A 21539-nucleotide genomic window follows, 5' to 3' on the forward strand; every position below is an offset into this window, starting at 1 on the left:
TTTTCTGTTCCATCAGGTCATTTAAGGACTTCTCTACACGATTTCTTCTAGTTAGCCATTTGTTCAATCTTTTTTCAAGGTTTTAACTTCTTTGCAATGAGTTCAAACATCCTCCTTTAGCTCGGAGAAATTTGTTGTTACAGATTATCTGAAGCCTTCTTCTCTCAACTAGTCAAAGTCATTCTCTGTCCAGCTTTGTTCCATTGCTGATGAGAAGCTGTGTTCCTTTGGAGGAGAAGAGGTGCTCTGATTCTTAGAATTTTCAGCTTTTCTCCTCGGTTTCTCCCTATCTTTGTGGTTTTATCTACCTCTGGTCTTAATGATGGTGATGTACAAATGGGGTTTTGGTGTGAATGTCCTTTCTGTTTGTTAGTTTTCCTTCTAACAGTCAGGACCCTCAGCTGCAGGTCTGTTGGAATTTGCGGAGGTCCACTTCACACCCTGTTTGCCTGGGTATCACCAGCGGAGGCTGTAGAACAGCAGATATTGCAGAACGGCATATGTTGTTGCCTGATCTTTCCTCTGGAAGCTTCGTTTCAGAAGGGCACCCAGCTGTATGAGGTGTCAGTCAGTCCCTACTGGGGGCTGTTTCCCAGTTAGGCTACTCGGGGGTCAGGGACCCACTTGAGGAGGTAGTATGTCTGTTCTCAGATCTCAAACTCAATGCTGGGAGAACCACTAGTCTCTTCAAAGCTGTCAGACTGAGATATTTAAGTCTGCAGAAGTTTCTGCTGTCTTTTGTTCAGCTGTGCCCTGCCCCCAGAGGTGGAGTCTACAGAGGCAGGCAGGCCTCCTTGAGCTGTGGTGGGCTCCACCCAGTTCGAGATTCCTGGCCACCTTGTTTACCTACTCAAGCTTCAGCAATGGCAGACACCCCTCCCCCAGCCTCGCTGCCACCTTGCAGTTCGATCTCAGACTGCTGTGCTAGCAGTGAGTGAGGCTTCGTGGGCATGGGACCCTCCAAGTCAGACATGGGATATAATCTCCTGGTGTGTTGTTTGCTAAAGCCATTGGAAAAGCACAGTATTAGGGTGGGAGTGTCCTGATTTCCCAGGTACCATCTGTCACAGCTTTCCTTTACTAGGAAAGGGAATTCCCCGGCCCCTTGCCCTTCCTGGGTGAGGCGATGCCCTGCCCTGCTCCATGGGCTGCACCCACTGTCTGACAAGCCCCAGTGAGATGAACCCAGTACCTCAGTTGGAAATGCAGAAATCACCTGTCTTCTGTGTCGCTCATGCTGGGAGCTGCAGACTGGCGCTGTTCCTATTTGGCCATCTTGGAACCTCTCCAAAACTTCATTTCTAGTTTTAAATTTTTTTTTGAGACGTTCTTAATGACCTGTGCATTTTATAGAAGTCCTTTTTTAAATGTTCCCAATGTTTGGAGATTTTCCTGTTGCCTATCCATTGTTGATTTTTATTTTTATTGCATTATTGCCTAATAACATATTCTGTATGATCTTTTTTTTTTTCATTTTGTTGAAATTTGTTTTATGACCTAGGATATGGTCTATTTTGGTGAATGTCCCATGTGTCCTTGAAAAGGATGTACATTCTGCTGTTGCTACCTGGAGTGTTCTGTGTGTTCATTAGATACTATCAGTCGTGGCAGTGTTTAGTTCTTCTGTAACTTTGCAGAGTTTCTATCTTTCTGAAAGTGGTGTTAAAGTCTCAATTATCATTGTGTATTTTCTATTTCTTTTTTCAGTTAAATCAGTTTTTGCTTCATGTATTTGGAAGTTCTATTGTTTGATTTCTTATTTATAGCACATAGTTGGATTATGTTTTTAAATATAGTTTGGCAATATCTGTCCTCTGATTTAGACCTTTTATACCAAAAGTAATTATTGATATGTCAGGGCTTAAATTGGCCATCTCATTGTATGTCATTTTTTCTTTGTTTCCCATTCACATATTTTTCTTTTCTTGCCTTCCTGTGGATTATTTGAACAAGTTTTAGAATTCCATTTTGATTTATTTATAGTGTTTTTTTATTGAATAGTTTTCTTAATGGTTTCTCTACTTATTGCAACATATATATATATATATACAGAACTTATCACAGCCTATTGCAATATATATACAGAACATATCAACATTTTACCATTTTGAGTCAAGTGTAGAAATCTTACTTTCATTTATGTTCTTTAGCCTTCTCCACTTTTAAAATGTAATTGTCATATTTCCATTACATTCACTGAATACCACATCAGGTGGTATAATTTTTGTGTTAAAAATCTAATGTGATTGTTAAAACTCATGAGGAGAAGGATGGTGTAGTATATATCCCTATTTTCACTCATTCTATTATTGTCTTTCTTTTTTGAAATTCTAGTCTACTACATCATTTCCTTTCTGTTAGGGGAACTTCCTCTAATCATTCTTTAAAGTTAGTTCTCCCACAAAAGATTCTCTTCATTTCTCTTCCTCTGAGAGTGTCTTTATTTCTTGTCCATGCCTGAAGCGTATTTTTATTGGCAATAGAATTCCTAGTTGACAATTCTTTTTTTTCGGAACACAAAGTAAGCTGCACCTCTTACATCTGGTCTCCATAGTTTCTGATGAGAAATTTTCTGTCATTCTAATTGGTACTCCTGGCCAGGCACCATGGCTCATGCCTGTAATCCTAGCGTTTTAGGAGGCTGAGGCAGGGAGATCTCTTGAGGTCAGGAATTTGAGACCAGCCTGGACATCATAGTGAAGCCCCATCTCTACTAAAAATGTAAAAATTAGCCAGACATGGTGGTGTGCACCTGTAATCACAACTACTTGGGAGGCTGAGGCACTAGAATCATTTGAACCTGGGAGATGGAAGTTGAAGTGAGCAGACTTCATGCCACTGTACTCCAGCCTGGGTAACAGAGTGAGACATCATCTCAAAAAAAAAAAAAAAAAGACAAATACTGTATGATTCACTCACAGGAGGTACCTGGCTGCTTTCTAGATTTTTCTTTTTCTTTAGATGTTTTATTTTCTCTGCCTTTTTATATTTTCAATTTTTTAATTATGATATGTCTTGATATGGATTTCTTTGAGTTTATCATGTTTGGGATTTTTACAGTTTCTTTAATCTGTAGGTTTAGATCTTCAACAAAATTCGGGAACTTTTTAGCCATTATTTGCTTAAATATTTTTAAAGCCTCACACTTTTTCTAGGAATTAAATGATAAGAATTGTAGGTGTTTTGTTACTGGCCCACAGGTCTCTGAGGCTCTGTTCAAGTTTTTTTGGTTTGTTTGTTTTCCCAGCTGACTTTCTCTGTTTTCCAGATGTGTGATTTCTGTTGTTCTATCATTGAGTTCACTGATTCTTTCCTCTGTCACATCTATTACACTATTCAGCTCATCTACTGAGTCTTTTTTCTTTAATTGGTATTTTTTAGTTCAATAGTTTCCATTCAGTTCTTTTCTTATATGTTATACCTTTTTGGTGAGCTTTTAAAAAATTTGTTTCAAAAATAGTTTTAATTGCTCACTAAGCCATTTTGTTACAGCTGCTTTAAAATTCCTGTGGAATAGTTTTAACATCTGTGTCATCTCAATGCTGGGATCTCTTGATTGTCTCCTCTCATCTGAGTTGTGATTTTCTCTATTCTTGGTATGGTGGGTGATTTTCCATTATATAATAGATGTTTTGTATAGTATGTTGGGAGATTCTGAGTCCTATTTAAAACTTCTATTTTAGTAGGCAGTCCCATAGTCACACAGTTTAGGTTTATTAGGTAGGTTCTGGCTGACTTGTGTGGGCTATGGTACAATGACAATTTAGTTTTCAGAGCCCTGTCAGTGTTAGTCTGGTGTTTACCTGGTGCCATTAGTGTTCTTGCTGGTCCCCTGCTGGTCTTTCCTGCAGGGCAGAAGGCACATTCCAGTACTGCCTGGTGCTATCAGGTAGGAAGTGAGATACATCAGGCCCAAAGGGAAGACATCACTGCTCTGGGTCTGATCACCAGGCAGCCCAGTGCTAGGGTACAGTGGGGACTCCTGCTCAATGTCCACTAGTGTTATAGTATGGGAGGAGGACACCCTACCAGCACTACCTGCTACCCCAGGAGGTGGCAGACTTGGAAAGACTAGAATTTGTGTGCAGCTTTTTTTTCTTCATTGGGATCTTTTACAGACTTGAAACATTATTTTTATTTCCCTCTGGAGCCACGCTTTCACTGTGGGTCAGACAAGAGAGCTGCCAAATATCTGAAACCTGCTTGCCTAAAATCCTTGCCCATACTCACCAAGGTTTACTCCAGGGAAGGCCATTCTTATTTACTAGAGGCTGTTTTTATCCTCTCATGTCAAGCAGCTCTTCCTCTTTGGTCAAACCTGATCCAGAATAGATGTTTTCTTTATAGTTTCTCCTACCCTTTAAGAGATAAAACGAACAGTGTAGAGGCTAAAGACTTCATCAGAGTCTCCATTTTGTACGGAGTGAGTTAGATAGGCCTATAGGCTCAACGTTCCCTGTTTCTAAAATACTTTGCCTCTATGCCAGGTGGTAGCTCTGGATTTGAAAAGCATTCTGGACCTGGATAGCTATCCATGAACTACTGTCACAGCACTGCCATAACTCATTTTTTCTCATTTTATCCTTACTCACATGCCTTCCACCATGCTCTGACCATATGGTTTTAAAATATCTGTATTTTTCATGGTTGCTTCAACCTCTGACATCTGTATTACCTGCATCTCTGAAGCACAGTTTACATTTCCATTCCCATGGTGTTATGTTTCATAAAATTTAGCGCTGTCCAAAAACAGTGCTGTCCATGACACTGTATTTGCCAATTTGCCATCCACCACCTTGTGTTAAATGTGAGGCTCCCTTTATGTGTCCTCATCTTCATCATGATGGTTGCATGAATACTCAAGGCCCTGAGTTGCATTCCTGATGCTCTTTCAACACTTCTAAACTCTGCACATGTTCAGCACCCAAACCTCTGCAGTCACTCATTCATTCATCTATTCACTCATCATCTTCCCAGCATATTGTGTGCCAGATACCATATTGGTGCGGGAATACAGCTCAAAGAGCTTCCAGGCCATTTGGAAAAAGAGATATAAACATACACAATCCAGGGTTATCAGTGCTATGGAAGAGAGAAACAGAGTGATGTGGGAGAGCCAAGTGGGGTTCCACCCAGCCCAGAGGAACCAGAGAAGGTGTCCTGAAGCAAGAAGCGTTCCACTGAACTTCCAAAGGATGAGCAGAAATTAGTCTTGTGAAACGGAAGGAGGAGAGCCAGTATTAGGGGGACATACATTGCCCCAAGTCAGAAGAATGCCACCAGTTGTCATCTGGCCTGACCATTAGTCAGGACCCATGTGGTGGTGTGACATGGAAGCGCAGCCACAGGAGAGCTGGCCAGAGGGGCTTCAGGTCCCAGGTTGGGAGCAGTGAGCCCCCACTGACGGGCTGACAGCAGAGAAAGACTTGGCCAGGTTATGTGTTGTGGGGCTTACTCAGGCTGCTGTGTGAGCCTGGATTCTGGGGGGTGGGGTGCAGAGGAGATGGGGCACTCCATACTAAACTGAGTATAATCGGCTACCACTAGCTAAAGAACCAACCCACCAACAAAACTCCTCTCTGTGCTGCCAGAGCTACCTCTAGACCATTGTTCATCTGGGCAATTCTCAAGCAGGGCTTCCTGCTGTTTAGGGGTTGGAAGGAATATCAGCAGGGTAAACACAGGAGCTGTAGGTGATAGGAGAAGATCTGGGGTTTAAGTGCATCTCTCACAATAGTTAAAACCCACCAGTCCCTATCACAGAAACAAACATGGTTGGGCACACATCCCCTTGGGCTGCTTAATTAAAATCTCTTTCGCTTTCAGATGTGCCCTTGGGGCCCATTTCAACTGGATCTTTCCTAGGGCCAGTGGTCTGTGCAGGCTAGTGAGGCAAGCTCAGGCCTTTGAGTCAGACCAACCTGGGGTCACATGCCTGCTGTGTCACCTGCCACCTTAACTTTTTAACCCCAGCTCTCTCCTCTGTAAAGGAGCATAACCATGCCTACCTTGCAGGGTTGCTGCAATGGTTAGAGATGATGTTGGTAAATGCCTGGCGTGGAAGAGGTGCTCATTTAATGTGAGTGGTAGGAGCTGCAGGGCCTTCTGCATCTGGGGCCCTCCCTTTAATACACCTAAACAAGACAGAGTAACAACTGACGAAAGGCTAGAGTCAGGACTTCCAGGCAAGAATTATTACAGCCTCCTTTGTAACGTCACAAACTGGAAAGAGCTCATCAAAAGGCAAATGTTAGCATGAACTGTGGCTTTTGTCTCTAAGGAATATTAGGCAGCTAATCTCTCTCTACAAAGAAAATTAGGAAAATGTCCACGAAAATCTTTCATTGTGAAAAGCAATGTGTGGTATTTTATGTTCTATGATAGCGTTTGTAAGATTAAAAGAAAAAAAGGCTGTCTCAGACTATATGGGTTTGTAGGATTTCTGAGCAGGGGGGATGGGAGGAAGACCATACCCCAGAGTGCTAATAGAGCTTATCTCATTGGGTTAGAGCCTTAGGGGGTTGAGAGATGATTATTAACCCTTGTCATGCCCTGTACATTATTTCATAAAATATGTCAAGCATGTTTTGCTTTTATAGTTTACAAATCTTAAGAAAAAAAAAAAAGACCTAGACATGAATTACAGATCTGCTTCTTATATCCTAATAAGTTATTTAATTTCTCCAAGCCTCACTACTTGTTTGCTAAGTGGGAACAACCCTCGTCCTCCCAGAGTTTTGAAATTTAAACACATTAATTAATAATTTATTCCACAAATATAGATTGAGAACCCAGCAGGGCCAGGCACCATGATGCTGGGGCTTCAATGGTGAACAAGGTTGATAAAACACCTTTTCCAGCAAATGATATATGGCACAGATGTTTGTTTGCCCAGCCACACAGATGAGTGAACAACAGTGGCAATTTTTGCTTTGTGGCAAGAAGGAGGATCGGGGGATGATTTGAGGCTCGTGAGCTTTTGGCGTCTTTCCTAGCTGACCTCACAGGGTGCCCCTGCTCACATGGAGTAGGGTCTGAAGCAGGCAGGGACTCCCTGTGCTGTGCTCTCTGCAGCAGCCACCTTCTGCCTGGCTTTTGTTTCAGATCCAAAGCCGAAGAGGAGAAATGGGGTGAACTTCTCCCTGGCTGTGGTGGTCATCTACCTGATCCTGCTTACCGCTGGTGCTGGGCTGCTAGTGGTCCAAGGTAAAGCAGGCTGGGTCCTGTGTAGTCCCTCCTGGGGGAGAGAGGTGACCCAGCTGGGTCCCTCAGATGAAGGGCTCAGGTTGAGTGGAGAGCCTTGAGCCACTGCTCCCATCTGCTGGGAGAGAGTCTCAGGCCTTGGCAGCCACAGTGATGAGAGAAGCGAAGAAGGCAGTGTATGTTGTGTGTATGTGTGCATGAGAGAGGGAGAGAAAGATATCGGGAATGCACTTGGGAGCCTATGTGTCTAAGCAGTGAAAGACACAATAATTTCACACAGGGTATGCCACACATGTCTGACATCTAAGACTCCCAGCCTCTGAGTGGGAAGGGCTTTGCTGATCCAAGTGTCCATTTGAACATGATTTTACTTTTGAAGTATTCCCAATCTAAAGGTTAGAATCATGAAGTAATTCCATGAGCAGACACTGAAGTCACTCAAGAATGTTGAATGCAAAGTTGTCATAAACACATCATGTGTATGTTAAGATCACACACGAATGCTGCTTGCACATATTTAGGTCAGACCAGCATGTTAGCTGTCATGCATCCATGCCCAGAGCATGCAGGAAGGTCTTAACTGCCTGAAGGTTGGAGATTGATTATGGATACAGTAGGCACAGCTTTAGGCCATGCAGAAATGTTTTGTGGTTGTGCAATATCATGCCTGAGTGTGGAGCACACATGGTCAAGATGTAGAAAAGGCTCTGTGCTCATGCTGGGTCCTGACAGCACGTGGAATTTGTGTTTACAAATTCAGGGCCCGTAGAAGTTATGCACACATGACACAAGAATGTCAGGGATATGCTCAAATGCCTCAGTCCCTAAAAGAATGCTGTGGGGTGGGGCCCAGTTCTGAATCTGCAGGAGCGGCTCCGGGTCCTGGAGATGTATCTCCTCAATGACACTCTGTCGGCTGAGGACAGCCTGCCCTTCTCCTTGCTGCGGTCAACACACTCTGCAGAACGCCTGGCTCAGGGTGCATCGAGGCTGCAAGTCCTGCAGTCCCAACTCACCTGGGTCCGTGTCAGCCACGAGCACTTGCTGCAGCGGGTAGACAACTTCACTCAGAACCCAGGTTTGGCCTCCTCCCCTCTGGGTTGGGACTTCTCAACAGAGGTCTGGGAGACAGCCGGATCAGGAACCAGGAAATTAAGGGCCCTATCCAAGCAAAGTGTGACCTCCAAGAGCCAGGGACTTAGAGCAACAAGCTCAATGCCAAGTCTGAACCCAGAGTCCCCAGATGGATCCAGAATGTCTGGGAGGGAGGGTAAAACACAGAGCTTGGGGTGGTTCTCTGGACCACTCTTCCACAGCTGACTTACATTGACATGAGGTTGGGCAGAGAGCAACTCAAGCCACTAAACTAGTTCCGATGATATGGGGACTTTGGAAGGAGGAGGACAACCGGACCTGCTGGGGGAAACACGGTGACTTGGGTGGTAGGACTGCAGGCTGGGGAAAACGGAGCCAAGGGTGAAAACCCCGGGAGTGCCCCTTCTCTCGTTGCTTTCACGGCCTTGCGGCTTCACCCTCTCCTCTCTCAGGCTGCCCCAAAATGGGAAGAGCCTCGCCCTCAGACAGTTTGGGCAAAACCAGCTGCTAGGTGTGGCCCCGCTGTTGCAGGGTTTACCCTGTGACACAGAGCTCCGGCCCCAGCAGGGTTCCTTGCTCTGGGCCCCGTGTGAGCTGAGGCTTAGGAGGGTGATCCCATGGCTGGGTCCTGTGACCAAGGGGTACGCCCAGCACAGACCCAGGAGGCAAATCCCTCCAGAGGAGCCTCCCCAGGAGAAAAGATGAAGGCTGAGTAGGGGTGTGAAGAGGAGTAATAGCTGTGGGCAGATGGATGGAGTCCAGGTTCAGACACTCAGACACCGTGGGAGTGTCCCTTCCTTGAAATGTGAAGGAGCTCATTTTGACCAACAAGAAGGGGTTCTACCTCCTCAGGCTGGTTTGAAGCAACCTCCTTTCCCCACCTCCAAGGCTCCCAGGGATCTACAGGTCTCAGGGTGCAGTCCGCTAGTTACAGCTGAGCATCTGGTTCTTTCCAAGGACTCTTTCCCAAAAAACAGCCAGGTGTTTGGCTCCTGTTGTCCAAACCCCCCCGGGCTGATGGGAGTCTCACATGGGAGGGCTCACCCTCCCACTACAGAGCCTGGGCACTCTCAGCTGGGGCTGGGGCCAAGGGTGCTACACAGCTCAGCTGTAGCTCACTCTCCTTCCCTTGCAGGTATGTTTGGAATCAAAGGTGAACAAGGCCCTCCAGGTAAGTTCATTTCCACTGACACCCACACTGCTCTTTCCACAAAACCTCCCCAGAAGGTCCCCTTGGCCTGTGCCATTCTCAGTCGGGACATCTGACCCCAGCTGACCTTCCTCTGTCCCCAGAGCCTCCGTTGTCTTCAGCTGAGTCTCCTCTCTGTTCCCGGACCTTAATTGGACTCCCAGCCCCTGGGCTATCATCCCCCTCCTTACTTAAAGTGGCTTCCTCTCTCCATCCCACCCTTCCAAATCTAGCGACCTTCCCAGGCCGGGCCAGGCAGCGTTCCAGCTGCCAGGGCAGCCTCTCTCCTGGTCTCCCATAAGCACTCCTTCCAGGTGACTCTTACCTACCACATACATAGCACTTCCCACCGGAGGTGCTGTGTGCTCATTTCCACGGTGTCTGACTCCTCTCTCCTACAGGGCAGTAGCGATGGGAGGCAGGTGTCATGGAGGCACAGGCTGTGCAGTTAGGCCGACTTGAGTTCTAATCCTGGGTCTGGGGCTTACTGGCTGTGTGACTCTGGGTCAGTTGCTTAAGTTTTCTGGAGCCTCAGCCACTCACCTGCGTAGGAAGCAGTGGAGGTAATCTGACTCGCCTGACGGAGTTGCTGTAGGACTCAAGTGAGATGCTGTGCAAAAGCTGTCTGACAATGGCATGTGCTCTCTGAGGACAAGGCTATGGCTTGTTTGCCTTTTCTTCCCTCCTCAACCCACATGTGTTGTGTTGCACACACACTTCACTCACAGCCCTGTTCCATTTCATCAGCTGAGTGGTTGAAAGTTCCACCTGAGGATAAATATACATGCCGTTTTCAGAACAGAATCCTTTGGTCCCATAATATTTCAAGGACAGCCCAGATCACACTATTGACTGGGGAGGGTTTTGAGGCAGCCTTGCATAATGATGGAAGCAGGGACTTGGGAGACCTACAGAAAATCCTGGATCTGCCCCTGTAAACTGGGTGGCCTTGAGCAAATCACCTAACATTTCTGAGCTCTATGTCCTCCCCTATAAGATGGAGATAATGGTAGGACCTCCTAGGATTAGCGTCAGGATAAAACAATAAATGTAAACCTCTTAGTCAAGGGTCCAGCAGAGAGCAAGTACTCAATGATGTTCTTGTCTTCGTCATTATTATGACTATTATTTGCTCTTGTTATTATGGTTGTTATTCTGTTATTCTTGAGAAGACTAAATGCTAATGCTAGGAGAGCCTCCAGCCTGATGAATGCTGGCTCCTCTCCTTCAAGGAGGGGCAGTTTCAACAATTTCAATTGCTTTTGCAGACCGAATCAATGCTTAAACTTCTTCTCAACCCAATGGGTTCAGTACAACCTTCAAAATCTGCCTGTCACCCACCCTAGGCACAGTGCTGCCCACCTCAACCCAGAGCACAGAACATGGGCTCCCTCTGGCTCTCTCTTTCTCTGTAGGAATATAGATGTGCGTACATAGAGAAAACCTCCAACTCTCTCTGTTCGTGTCTCCCTCTCTCTCTCTCTCTGAATATAGATGTGTGTACACAGAGAAAATCTCCAACTCTGTCTCTCCCTCTCTCTCTCTCTCTGTATGAATATAGATGTATGTACATAAAGAAAACCTCCAACTCTCTCTCTCCATGTCTCCCTCTCTCTCTCTGAATATACATGTATGTACATAGAGAAAAATCTCCAACTCTGTCTGTCTCTCTGAATATACATGTATACACATAGAGAAAATCTCCAACTGTCTCTCTCCATGGCTCCCTCTCTCTCTGTCTCTCTGAATATAGATGTGTGTACATAGAGAAAATCTCCAACTCTCACTCTCCATGTCTTTCTCAGTCTCTCTCTGCCTCTGACTTCTGTCTGTCTCTCTCTTCCCACTCTTTCTTTTTGTGCCCAGAAACCAGAGAGAGGAAACTTCTTCCAGCAGCTGGGGCTATAGAGTTCTCGGCTCCTCCTCAGGCACCAGGTGCCTCTCCAGATTCCCCGCCCATCGCCCTTTCCCACCCAGGGAGGCTGTGTTCTCTCCCCTTCCCCATGGCTTGCCTTGCCAGATCAGGGCTCCCGGTTGGTTCCTTGGCTGAAAAGGCCCCAGTGACAAATAAGTGGGCAGGGGAGGAGGGCTGGGTGTGGAACCCAGAAGTCATGGTCTCGCTGGAGGCAGCTGCCTATGGAACTGCCTTCCCACGCAGGCTGCCTGGAACACAGTCAGGGGAACTGCTCCTCAGCCAAGCTTCAGGGAAGGGAATTGCAAAACCCACCTGTCTCTCTGTTTCTCTCTCCTATCAATCCTGGACTTCTTTCCTTCCTCCCAACAAATATCTGTTGAAAGTTCCATGAGGATGAGAAGTCGCCATAGGCATTGGGGATCCAGACATGAAGAAGACAGACAAGGCCCTGCCCTCGTGAGCCTTCCTGTTTAGGAGGCAACCAATTTGGAGCCTGATGCAGTCACAGCCCTGGCCACTGCTCTGAAAGGATGGGGCAGTTCCCTGGGTAAGAAGGCAGAGAGCTAGCCTGAGCTGCCTGCAGGCAAGGCAGAGAGAGCAATGTGTGCAAAGGCCCTTAGGTCAGGACGGAGCTTAGTGAGTCAAAGACCACAGAGAAAGAAAGTTCATGTGTCTGAAGCACAAGAGCAATGGGATGGTGCGGGGAGATGAGCCTACGGAGGGGCAAGAATGAGGCAGGCCCTGAGAGCGCCCCTAGATAAGCACAAGCACTTTGCTTTAGGGTTTGTTGACTGCTCACACTAACCCCAAGCAGCTGTTGGGGTTCAGAGGCACATCGACTCACTCAAGATGATGCAGGCAGGTTTGGAGAAGCTGAATTAGAGTCCTGAGCCTGAGGCCTAGCCCTATCCCTGCCCCCAGGGGACCAGGCCACCACAGTGGAGCCGGAACAGCTTGCACTGCTCTTCCTGAGCAGGGATGGTAGAGATTCTGACACTAATGGGCACAGGATCCTAGGAGCTTACCCTGCAAATCCCCTTCTAGCCTGGGAGTAGTGGGGCACTTTCCCTTAGAAGTGCCAGAGGCAGAAACCTCCAGCTTTGATCACCCAGGAGGAGGGACAGCTCTGCAGAGGAGGGGTCTTATCTCTGGCATCGTGGGGTCTCTGAGGTTCTTGTCCCTTCCCTTTGGCCAACAGTAAGAGCCCATTTCACTGGGTTTCTTCCATGCGCCATGGCCTCTGCAGTCCTCCCGAAGACCCTGTCAGGTGGATGTGCTATTCTCACGTACAGAACAAGAAACCAACCAGGGCTAGGCCAAGTGAAGACCCCTATCCAGGTCACGCCGCTCATCAGTGGAAGCAGATGTCAAACCCTGAAATGATTCTCTCTCCAGAGACACATCCAAAAGGGATCCCTTGCTGAAGTGAGAGGTTCTAGTCACCAGTTGAAACTCCATCCTTCCAGCCTTGTATATATAAAATGATAGGACATATGGATCCCACACATTGGATGGGATTCTACTTTGAAATAGAAAGCACATCACAGGCTTCACCGCCACAGTGGCTTGGCAATGGTGCAGGCTTTGCCCTGGGGAGACCTGGAATCTGTGGTCACACTCTAAAGGTGAGATCTCAGGCAAGACCTGGGCATCTCAGAACATCACTGCCCACCTTGGCGATGGGGACGAGGAGCCCTGTATGCCCCCTCTGATTGTTGTGAGATTCCAGTGAAACTCCATCTGCAAAGTGGTCCTGGGAAATGGTAGAGAATCATGTGAGTTCTAGAAATTATAGGCTCCATTTGTCCAGAGCTTGCCCTGTATGTTTTCCATGATTGTCCCCACATGGTAACCTCAGGACATCCATGTGTAACTAGTACACTAATTCCATCTTACTGATGAGGGAGCTGAGGCTCAAAACGATGATGTAACTTGCAGAAGGTCACCCAGCTAAAGGGGCAGTGCTAATACCTGCCCCCAGGACTGTTTGACTCAGTGTCTCTCTTTTGCTTTCTAGGCCATGGGTTTCTTGCAGGAGGAACTCTGTCTTCTTTCCTTCTTTCCACACAGTTGGCTCATCTCCATGCTCAGTGAACGTTTGTTGAATGAATCACCATGTGAGTGATTGCATGGCGTTGTTGCCCCATCCTGTTGGCTGACTCATTAGTGTCTCTGCTTCTCTTCCTCAGGTCTTCAAGGTCATAAGGGGGCCATGGGCATGCCTGGTGCCCCTGGCCCACCGGGGCCACCTGCTGAGAAGGGAGCCAAGGGGGCTGCGGGACGAGATGGAGCAACAGGTACAGGTCTTTGTCTGTTGACCCTTAATCGTTTTCCTCCTCCTTCTTTGGCTTCACTCTGAATTCCCTTTCCCTTCCAGGCCCACCGGGACCCCAAGGCCCACCGGGAGTCAAGGGAGAGGCGGGTGAGTAGGTGCCAGGTGTGCGCCCAGAAATACACAGCAAGCTTCTTAGAATGACTGCCGCGGGTTGCAGACTCAGCCCCACTCTAGAGTCTGGACCTCTGAGGGGTCTGTAGGTGAACGGAGGTCTGGTGGGAGACCCCAGAGGGGCTGAGAGGCTGGGAAGCACCCTTTCTGGTGGCCAGAGTAGGGCCCTCAGGGGCAGGTATGGCTAGATGGCCTTCATCCTGGGTGGGGCTGGTGAGTGTGACTCCTACCCGCTCCTCTGTGTGAGAATGTAAGTCTGCCAGTGCCATTTCCGAAAGTTGGCCTCCTTGGTCCAACAGGGACTCTGTTGTCAGGCACATGCCCCTCCACTTTGGACTAGCTCTGTGCCCTTGGGAATGTTTCCTGATGTTCCCAAAGAAACTGAGCCTCAGTTTCTTTTTCTGTGATTGGGGAAGAGAGGGCTGCAGAGGGCTGCCAGGGGCGGGGGTGATTAGAGACAATGACCCAAAGCTCATGATTGCTCCTGGGAAAATATTAGTTTCCATTTTTTTTTAACTGTTGCCTAATTCTGCCCAGCCATCTTATTAATATAATTGGGTTCACGGGGCCCAGTCAGAGAATGGGGGACCCAGAGCTGTCCCTCCCCAGGGACAAACCCAAACATCGGTTTTCCATTCCACTCTGCTCCCATCCACCCTTCATTCAGAACCTCTGTCTTACAAATTCCCCAAGGGGTCGAGGCTGCTGGGATGTGAAGATGCAAAGACATTAAGGCCTTTGCTAGACAAAGGGCAGATGAGAGGATTTACAAGGCAGTTGGGAGTAAACAAAGCAGGTCTCTAAGCTGCCAGGCTGCTGAGGCAGAAAGAAAACACCACCAGTTACAAGAAAGGAAACTTTTTAGAAGGGAGAGTCCTCCAGAAATTGATTTTGGGAAGGAATTTAATAGAAGGGTCCCCAAAGAACCTATTGATTTGTGTCCAGCAGGGGGTTTTCTGAGGAGGGTTTAAGGGGGGAGGATAGGAAGACCATAAGAAGGAAGGTTTATGGTGCAGTCAGAGGTGTTCACATACATTCACACCACACATACTCACACTCATGTCTGAGGGCACATCTGTGCACATACTCGCATTCTCACACACTCACGCACAAACATAATCACACTCATGCACACACATGCACTCACATACACCCATATACTCATGCACATATATGCACTCACATACACGCATATACTCATGCACACACATGCACTCATACACACGCATATACTCATGCACACCCGTGTCTGAGCACACATCCATGTGCATATTTGCATTCTTACACTTGCACAAGTACAATCACACTTGGGCACATATGCATATGCTCACACACATTCGAAGACATTCACAGCCCCCATGCATACACACACACACTCAGCCTGTGGGGGCTTGAGCAGAGCAAGCTCACTCAGAGGGGAGTGGGTCTCCCTCCATCCTCTTTCCTCTGAGAGAGAGGGACTCAGGCTAGGTGCCTGAAACTCACCAGAGTGGAGCCACTGAGGCTGGCTTGAAGGAAAAGCCAGAAGCCTGAGGAGCTCAGTCATTTACTTCAAGAAGGAATAGAGTTGGAGCCTCCACTTCTCTTTAGGACTCTGATAGGCAGGCACATAACACAGCCCTGACAGAGGGATCAGAGCAGGATCGTGCAATCACTAGCACTAAAACCAGGCAACCCCTTCTTCAGCCCAAATCCTCTGGAACCCACATACTGAAACAGATCCACAAAGCAGGCTGTTGTGCTTCCATAGGGAGTGTGGAGTCCAGAGCCCATCTGCACCTTCTGTTTGGGCCCCACTGGTGTCCTCAGGAAAAGCTTTTGTAATTCAGCAACTCACTTAGAGACTCTCTATATACACCCGTCTCCTCTCACTCCTCTCATTCCCATCCTTTTCCACTTTGCCTCCTGGATCCCTCAATTTCCCCTCATACTCTTACCGTTTCTCTCCCCAACAGATCCCTCCCTGCCCCTGCACCAGCCCCAGGAACACCCAGCACCTCCAGTCTGTACTCCACATGCTAGCCTTGGATACCTGGGCCACATGGGTGGGAATCACCATTCTCAATTCCATTTTTGTCTTAGAGCACTAATTATGCATCTGCTGAGGACCAGGTGGTCATTACCAGCCCCATTTTACAGATGAGAAAATTGAGGTGCAGAATACTTAAGTGACTTTTCCAGGGTCATCCAGTTTGGGGAGTGACAGAGCTACAATTCAAACACACTTGCCTGACTCTAAAGCCTTTCCTGCACTGCCATGCAGGACATATTCCTAGGTGCTGTTCCAGACCTTTGGGAAGAGAGCTGTCTTAGCTTGTTTTGTGTCGCTATTACAGAATACCTGAGACTGGGTAATTCACACAGGATAGAAGCTCATGATTCTGCAGGCTGGGAAGTTCAAGATTGAGCAGCTCCCTCTGGAGAGGGAGCTCCTGGAGAGAGCTCTCTGGAGAGAGCAGCTCCTCTCTCCCAAGGAGAGAAGGGCAACAAAGGCGATGGGGGTCTCATTGGCCCAAAAGGGTGAGGGCCTTATGTTGAGTCAAAACGTGGTAGAGAAATGGAACTAGCTCTCTTGGTAACTAATCCAGTCCCACAAGAATGAGAACTCACTCCATCTTGCCAGATGGGATTAATGTCTTCATAAGGGATCTGCCTCTATGACCCAAACACCTTCCCACTAGGACCTACTGCATTGAGGACCAGTCTTCCGAAACACGAACTTTTGAGGGACGCTTTCAAACCATAGCAAGAGCAAACACTGCCTGGAACTGCCAGGGACTCTGCTGTTTGTGTTTGTGCAATCGTGTGTGTGAGTGTGTGTGTGTGTGAGAGAGAGAGAGCGAGAGAGCAAGAGAGAGAGAGAGAGAGAGAGAGAGATCTCCTTCTGGGTACCTTGCCCAACTAAGCGGATCTAGAATGTCAGCTGATTAAAGACATTTTAGACACTCTCAGGCCACAGCAACTGAGCTCTTTTTCCCTTCCTCACAGGCCTCCAAGGACCTCAGGGTGCTCCAGGGAAGCAAGGAGCCACTGGTAACTTGTGCTTGCTCTGCTAGGGACAAATGATGCCTTGCCTGAGGCACTGAGGCAGTTCTCCCTGACCTCTCTCCACAGCCCCACCCCAGCCCCAGAAGGTTACCGCCCACCCTACAGTCCTCTTCTCTTGAGTCTTGCCACACCTCTTCGAGACCACCCAAGAAATGAGCTAGCACATCCCCCAGAAGAAATCCGGGGGTCCCGTTCCCTTCTCTCCCAAATGCTTCCTGCCCCTTTGCCTCTAGTAGCCTGTCCCCAAAAGGATAGTGGGAGCCCACCTCACCAGCCATTCTCTTTGCAGGCACCCCGGGACCCCAAGGAGAGAAGGGCAACAAAGGCGATGGGGGTCTCATTGGCCCAAAAGGGGAAACTGGAACTAAGGGAGACAAAGGAGACCTGGGCCTCCCAGGTGAGGGCCGTATTGGGGGTGTCAGTGCTTGTCAGGAGGCCTGAGGGAACTGGGGCCTGACCTCTGTCCCATTGGGTCTATTCAGTGCCGAGGGCAGGGCAGTGCTCTGTCTATGGGAACCTCTGGAGCACCACACGTGGTCTCTTCTTCCCGAGTGAGCAAAGAGATGCAATGTGAGAGGGAGAACAATGTCATTCCAGGCATGAGTATGGCAAGTCGCGGCACAGGCAGTGCTACGAGATCAGAGAGGAAGCCAAGGGGATGAGGAAGGTGGGCCTGCACTGGGCCTCGGGAAGCAGGGCAGACTGACTGGCAGCAAGGGCAAGAGGGTTGATTCCAGGAGGGAGACCCCAGGCAGCCAGAATCCCCCATTGACTGAGAGTGCTATCTCCAGAACAGTGTTTCTCAAGCCACGGGCCAATATGATAAGAGTTGTTTGGGTGCTTGCTTAAAATGCAGGGAGGGCTCGAGGGTCTGTTTCAAATGCTCTGGACAGTTCTGACCTTGAAGGTCTGGGCACCAAACTCGGAGAAACACTGGCTTAGGGGCTCTGGACTTGACTGAGCAGGCCACGCTCTCCACCTCTCAGCCTCCTGCAGCCATCGGGGAGGCTCTGCAGTGAATGTCAGACAGTGAGGATTGTGGGGCCAGGTGGGCTTGGTTCCCATCCCTCCTCTGCACCTGGTCACCTGTGTGACTAAGGCAATACTTCACCCTTCTGAGCTTTAATGTTCTCATTTTAGAAAAGAATGGTAATTAAATTAAAATAATAATTAAATTAGACATATTTTACAAGACAGTAATAAGGGTTAGAGACCATGCCTTCAGGCCGGGCGCGGTGGCTCAAGCCTGTAATCCCAGCACTTTGGGAGGCCGAGACGGGCGGATCACGAGGTCAGGAGATCAAGACCATCCTGGCTAACCTGGTGAAACCCCGTCTCTACTAAAAACACAAAAAATTAGCTGGGCGAGGTGGCGGGCATCTGTAGTCCCAGCTACTTGGGAGGCTGAGGCAGGAGAATGGCGTGAACCCAGGAGGCAGAGCTTGCAGTGAGCTGAGATCTGGCCACTGCACTCCAGCCTGGGTGACAGAGCGAGACTCCATCTCAAAAAAAAAAAAAAAAAAAAACAGAGACCATGCCTTCAAACTGTCTGCCACATGATAGGCATTAAATATCTGATAACTAGTAATAGGCATCAAATACGTGATAGCTACTAATAGTAGTAGTAATAGTAGTAGTAGCAGTAGTAGTAGTTATCCCATAAGGTAGAGAGGGAAGGACTTCAGTTTCAAGATCAGACAGACCTGGGTTCTGACACGGCTCACTAACTGTGTGACCTTGGGCAAATGACTTAACCTCTCTTAGCCTCAATTTACCCACCTAGAAAAGGGGACTAATAACAATACAAACCTTTAATGAGGATGAATTACTGCAGGAATACGAGACATATGACATGTGTACCACTGTACCTGGCACATGGGAATTCCTTACAAAAAACTGGGAAGGCTTGCTCTCAGGATGACAGCCCTTAGCAAGGATGTGTTAACCATCCTCAAATATTCAAAGGGCACTTGTGGGAAAGAAAATGGTCTTGCCCAGGGTGGTGCCCAGCAGAAGAATAAGGACCAAGGGACCAATGGACTAAGGTTTCAGGAGGACCAACTGTGCTAAGGCAAGGGAGGAAGAATGATTCAGAACCTGGAGTTGACCCCTGATGAACTGGGTGGGCATTGGCCTTAGCGGGCAGCTGACTGCTGGGACGGGAGGAGGGGCTGCAGAATTCTCCTAGGCTGGGCTGATGGGGGATACTGGCACAGGAAGATGGTTGGGCAGTTGACCTCTGAGGATCCTTCCAAAGCTGGAACAACATACTTCTCTCTATAGATGGGAAAGGGAGACCCAGACTTTCTCAAAGTGGTCCTGCCAGCCCCAGAGAAGACAGCAGCCCTGGGTCCCGTGGCGAGCACAGAGAGTGATGTGTGAAAACCTGCCTAGTCCAGCCCTTATGCCCTCAGTGGTGTCTGTTGTCCAGGACTTCCAGGGAGCCCCGGGAGTCCAGGAGCCGCAGGCCTGAAAGGAAAGATTCAGGTCTTTGCCCACTGGATCTGAGTTATGCTGCTTCCCAACCACACTGTCACAGAGGCAAGCATAGAATCCACACCAAGACTCAGGCCTGGAAACGCTGTGGTCAGTGAAGAGAAAGACAGCAGTTTGAGTTCTTCAAAAATCAGGACTCCGGCCCACTCCTCCTCTTCCCAAATTTCATTTCCCAAGATCATGAGATCTCTCTTACCCATGGCTTGCTCAATCCACTGCCAGTGGCTGGGCTGTGCAAACCAAGGGAGACCTGATCCCAATAGTGCTGAGATTTTACCTATTCCTCTTCCTGCTAGTAGACAGATAAGCCACCAACTTGAAGTCCCAGGGGCCAAGCCTATTTTCCTCACCATACTACTTAGCTACAGTTGGAAAGTTCTGAAGTCAGAGGCAGCTGTGCTTCCTTGGCTAGAGCCAGAGTGTGGTCCTCTGACTGATGTGATACTGCCCTCTTCCCAAAGCCATTGCCTTTGCTGGGGAGTGGAAGTTATAGCAATGCAGATGCAGGCCCAGACCATTCTGAAGAAACCTCATGTGGCCCGGCAATGCTGTAACTTGATGGTCCTGGCCCACAGCAAAAAAGGCACCAACAGATTCCTCTGGGGAAACAGTTCTCAGTGCTTTCTAACAGGTGCCGTTGGCCCCTTCTCCAGAATGGACACTCTGAACGACCAAGAACAGCCTTCTCTGCTGTTATAGGACGGCTCAGTCACAACCAAGTTCCTTAGGATTGCTTTGTCTTCCTCAAGGAGCAGCCACCCTTCAAGTATTCAGCCATCTCAAGGGGTCTGACTCATGAGCCTCACAACTCATGAATTCACAGCACTCAATGCCAAGACCCAGGGCTCTCCCTTCTTCCTCACCTCTTCAGAGCTCTGTGCCCCCTTTTCTAAGTCACTGGAGAGAAGGCTGGTGTCATGCCTGAGTCCTCCCCAGCTTCAGAATTATCAAAATCATAGAATGGAGCAATAAATGCCTTTTAACAAAATTGCCTCCCAATAAGCCTTTTTGAAAGCCTAAAAGGTTGTGTTGAAGTGAGATGTTCCTCTTTAGACCTTTGCCCCACTCTCCCCAACCCCAGGGGAGTGGAGTTGAGCACAGACACCCAGCTGATGGTGGGACTTTTGGCAGCCTACCAGTAGTATCCTGCATTGAGTGGCTGGCAAGGTCCAGGCAGTCCACCTCTAAACCAAAGAAGTCGCAGAGCCCTACCCCAGTGAGGAGCCTCTGTCAATTGATATGCACCAGGCACCAGCAAGAGAGGAGGGAGCGACAGAGGACTCAGAAGGGGACAGGCTAGGATGAGCTCTGAATTCTGATGATAAGTGGAAAATTTGAAATCTTGGGTACCAGGAAAGCCCATGTCTGAAGTGCTGGCAGGAATATGAGCTGTTGCAATGTTTTTCTGTCTATTGATGCCTCAAAGTTGCTATTCTCAGCATTTGGGATCTGCTTTTTGGAATACTCAGGTTTCCATTTTTGAAGTGAATTCAAATAATTGCCAAAATGCAGACACTAAAATGAGCCAGACAGTGCTGGTCGAGCCTGGGCTATTGTCCCTCCCAAGGGGACCAGGGTTTTCTGTTGACTGTCAGCCATACCAGGTCACCTCACCAAGTTTTCATGAGTTTCTTTCTTGTCTCTGGGGCAAAGCGGTGCGCTCCTTGGGAGCAGTGGTCACATCTTCCACTCGTGGCCACCAAGTAGGAGCCCAAGGAGTTTAGGATTTGGGATTTCAGTGGAATGGGAAGTGTCGGAGGAGGACATGGTGGCCTGATTGGCGTTCCTCCCACACCTAACTGAGACTTTTTGGTTTTTCAGGAAGCAAAGGGGACAAGGGCATGAAAGGAGATGCAGGGGTCATGGGGCCTCCTGGAGCCCAGGGGAGTAAAGGTGACTCTGGGAGGCCAGGCTCACCAGGTAAGAGAGCACGTGGTCACATTCATTGACCTCTAGGTATTTCTTTTTTTTTTTTTTTTTTTTTTTTTTTTTGAGACGGAGTCTTGCTCTGTGGCCCGGGCTGGGGTGCAGTTCCTGGAGCCCAGGGGAGTAAAGGTGACTCTGGGAGGCCAGGCTCACCAGGTAAGAGAGCACGTGGTCACATCCATTGACCTCTAGGTATTTCTTTTTTTTTTTTTTTTTTTTTT

The 21539-nt window shown here is 48.3% G+C and overlaps 1 protein-coding gene across 1 annotated transcript in view; it reads left to right on the plus strand.

The window, feature by feature from the left end:
- The window catches only part of MARCO (macrophage receptor with collagenous structure), a 60766-nt gene that overhangs the window by 25877 nt on the left and 13350 nt on the right, over window positions 1–21539 (plus strand). Inside the window, exons 2-9 of the mRNA XM_011941608.1 lie at window positions 7105–7206; window positions 8057–8281; window positions 9434–9469; window positions 13592–13699; window positions 13780–13824; window positions 16837–16881; window positions 17186–17293; window positions 21214–21312. Of these exons, the coding sequence (XP_011796998.1) occupies window positions 7105–7206; window positions 8057–8281; window positions 9434–9469; window positions 13592–13699; window positions 13780–13824; window positions 16837–16881; window positions 17186–17293; window positions 21214–21312 (768 nt within the window). The remainder of the gene's footprint in view (window positions 1–7104; window positions 7207–8056; window positions 8282–9433; window positions 9470–13591; window positions 13700–13779; window positions 13825–16836; window positions 16882–17185; window positions 17294–21213; window positions 21313–21539) is intronic.

The sequence above is a fragment of the Colobus angolensis genome, unplaced genomic scaffold, assembly GCF_000951035.1.
Source record: "Colobus angolensis palliatus isolate OR3802 unplaced genomic scaffold, Cang.pa_1.0 Scaffold20, whole genome shotgun sequence".
NCBI classification, from domain to species: domain Eukaryota; kingdom Metazoa; phylum Chordata; class Mammalia; order Primates; family Cercopithecidae; genus Colobus; species Colobus angolensis.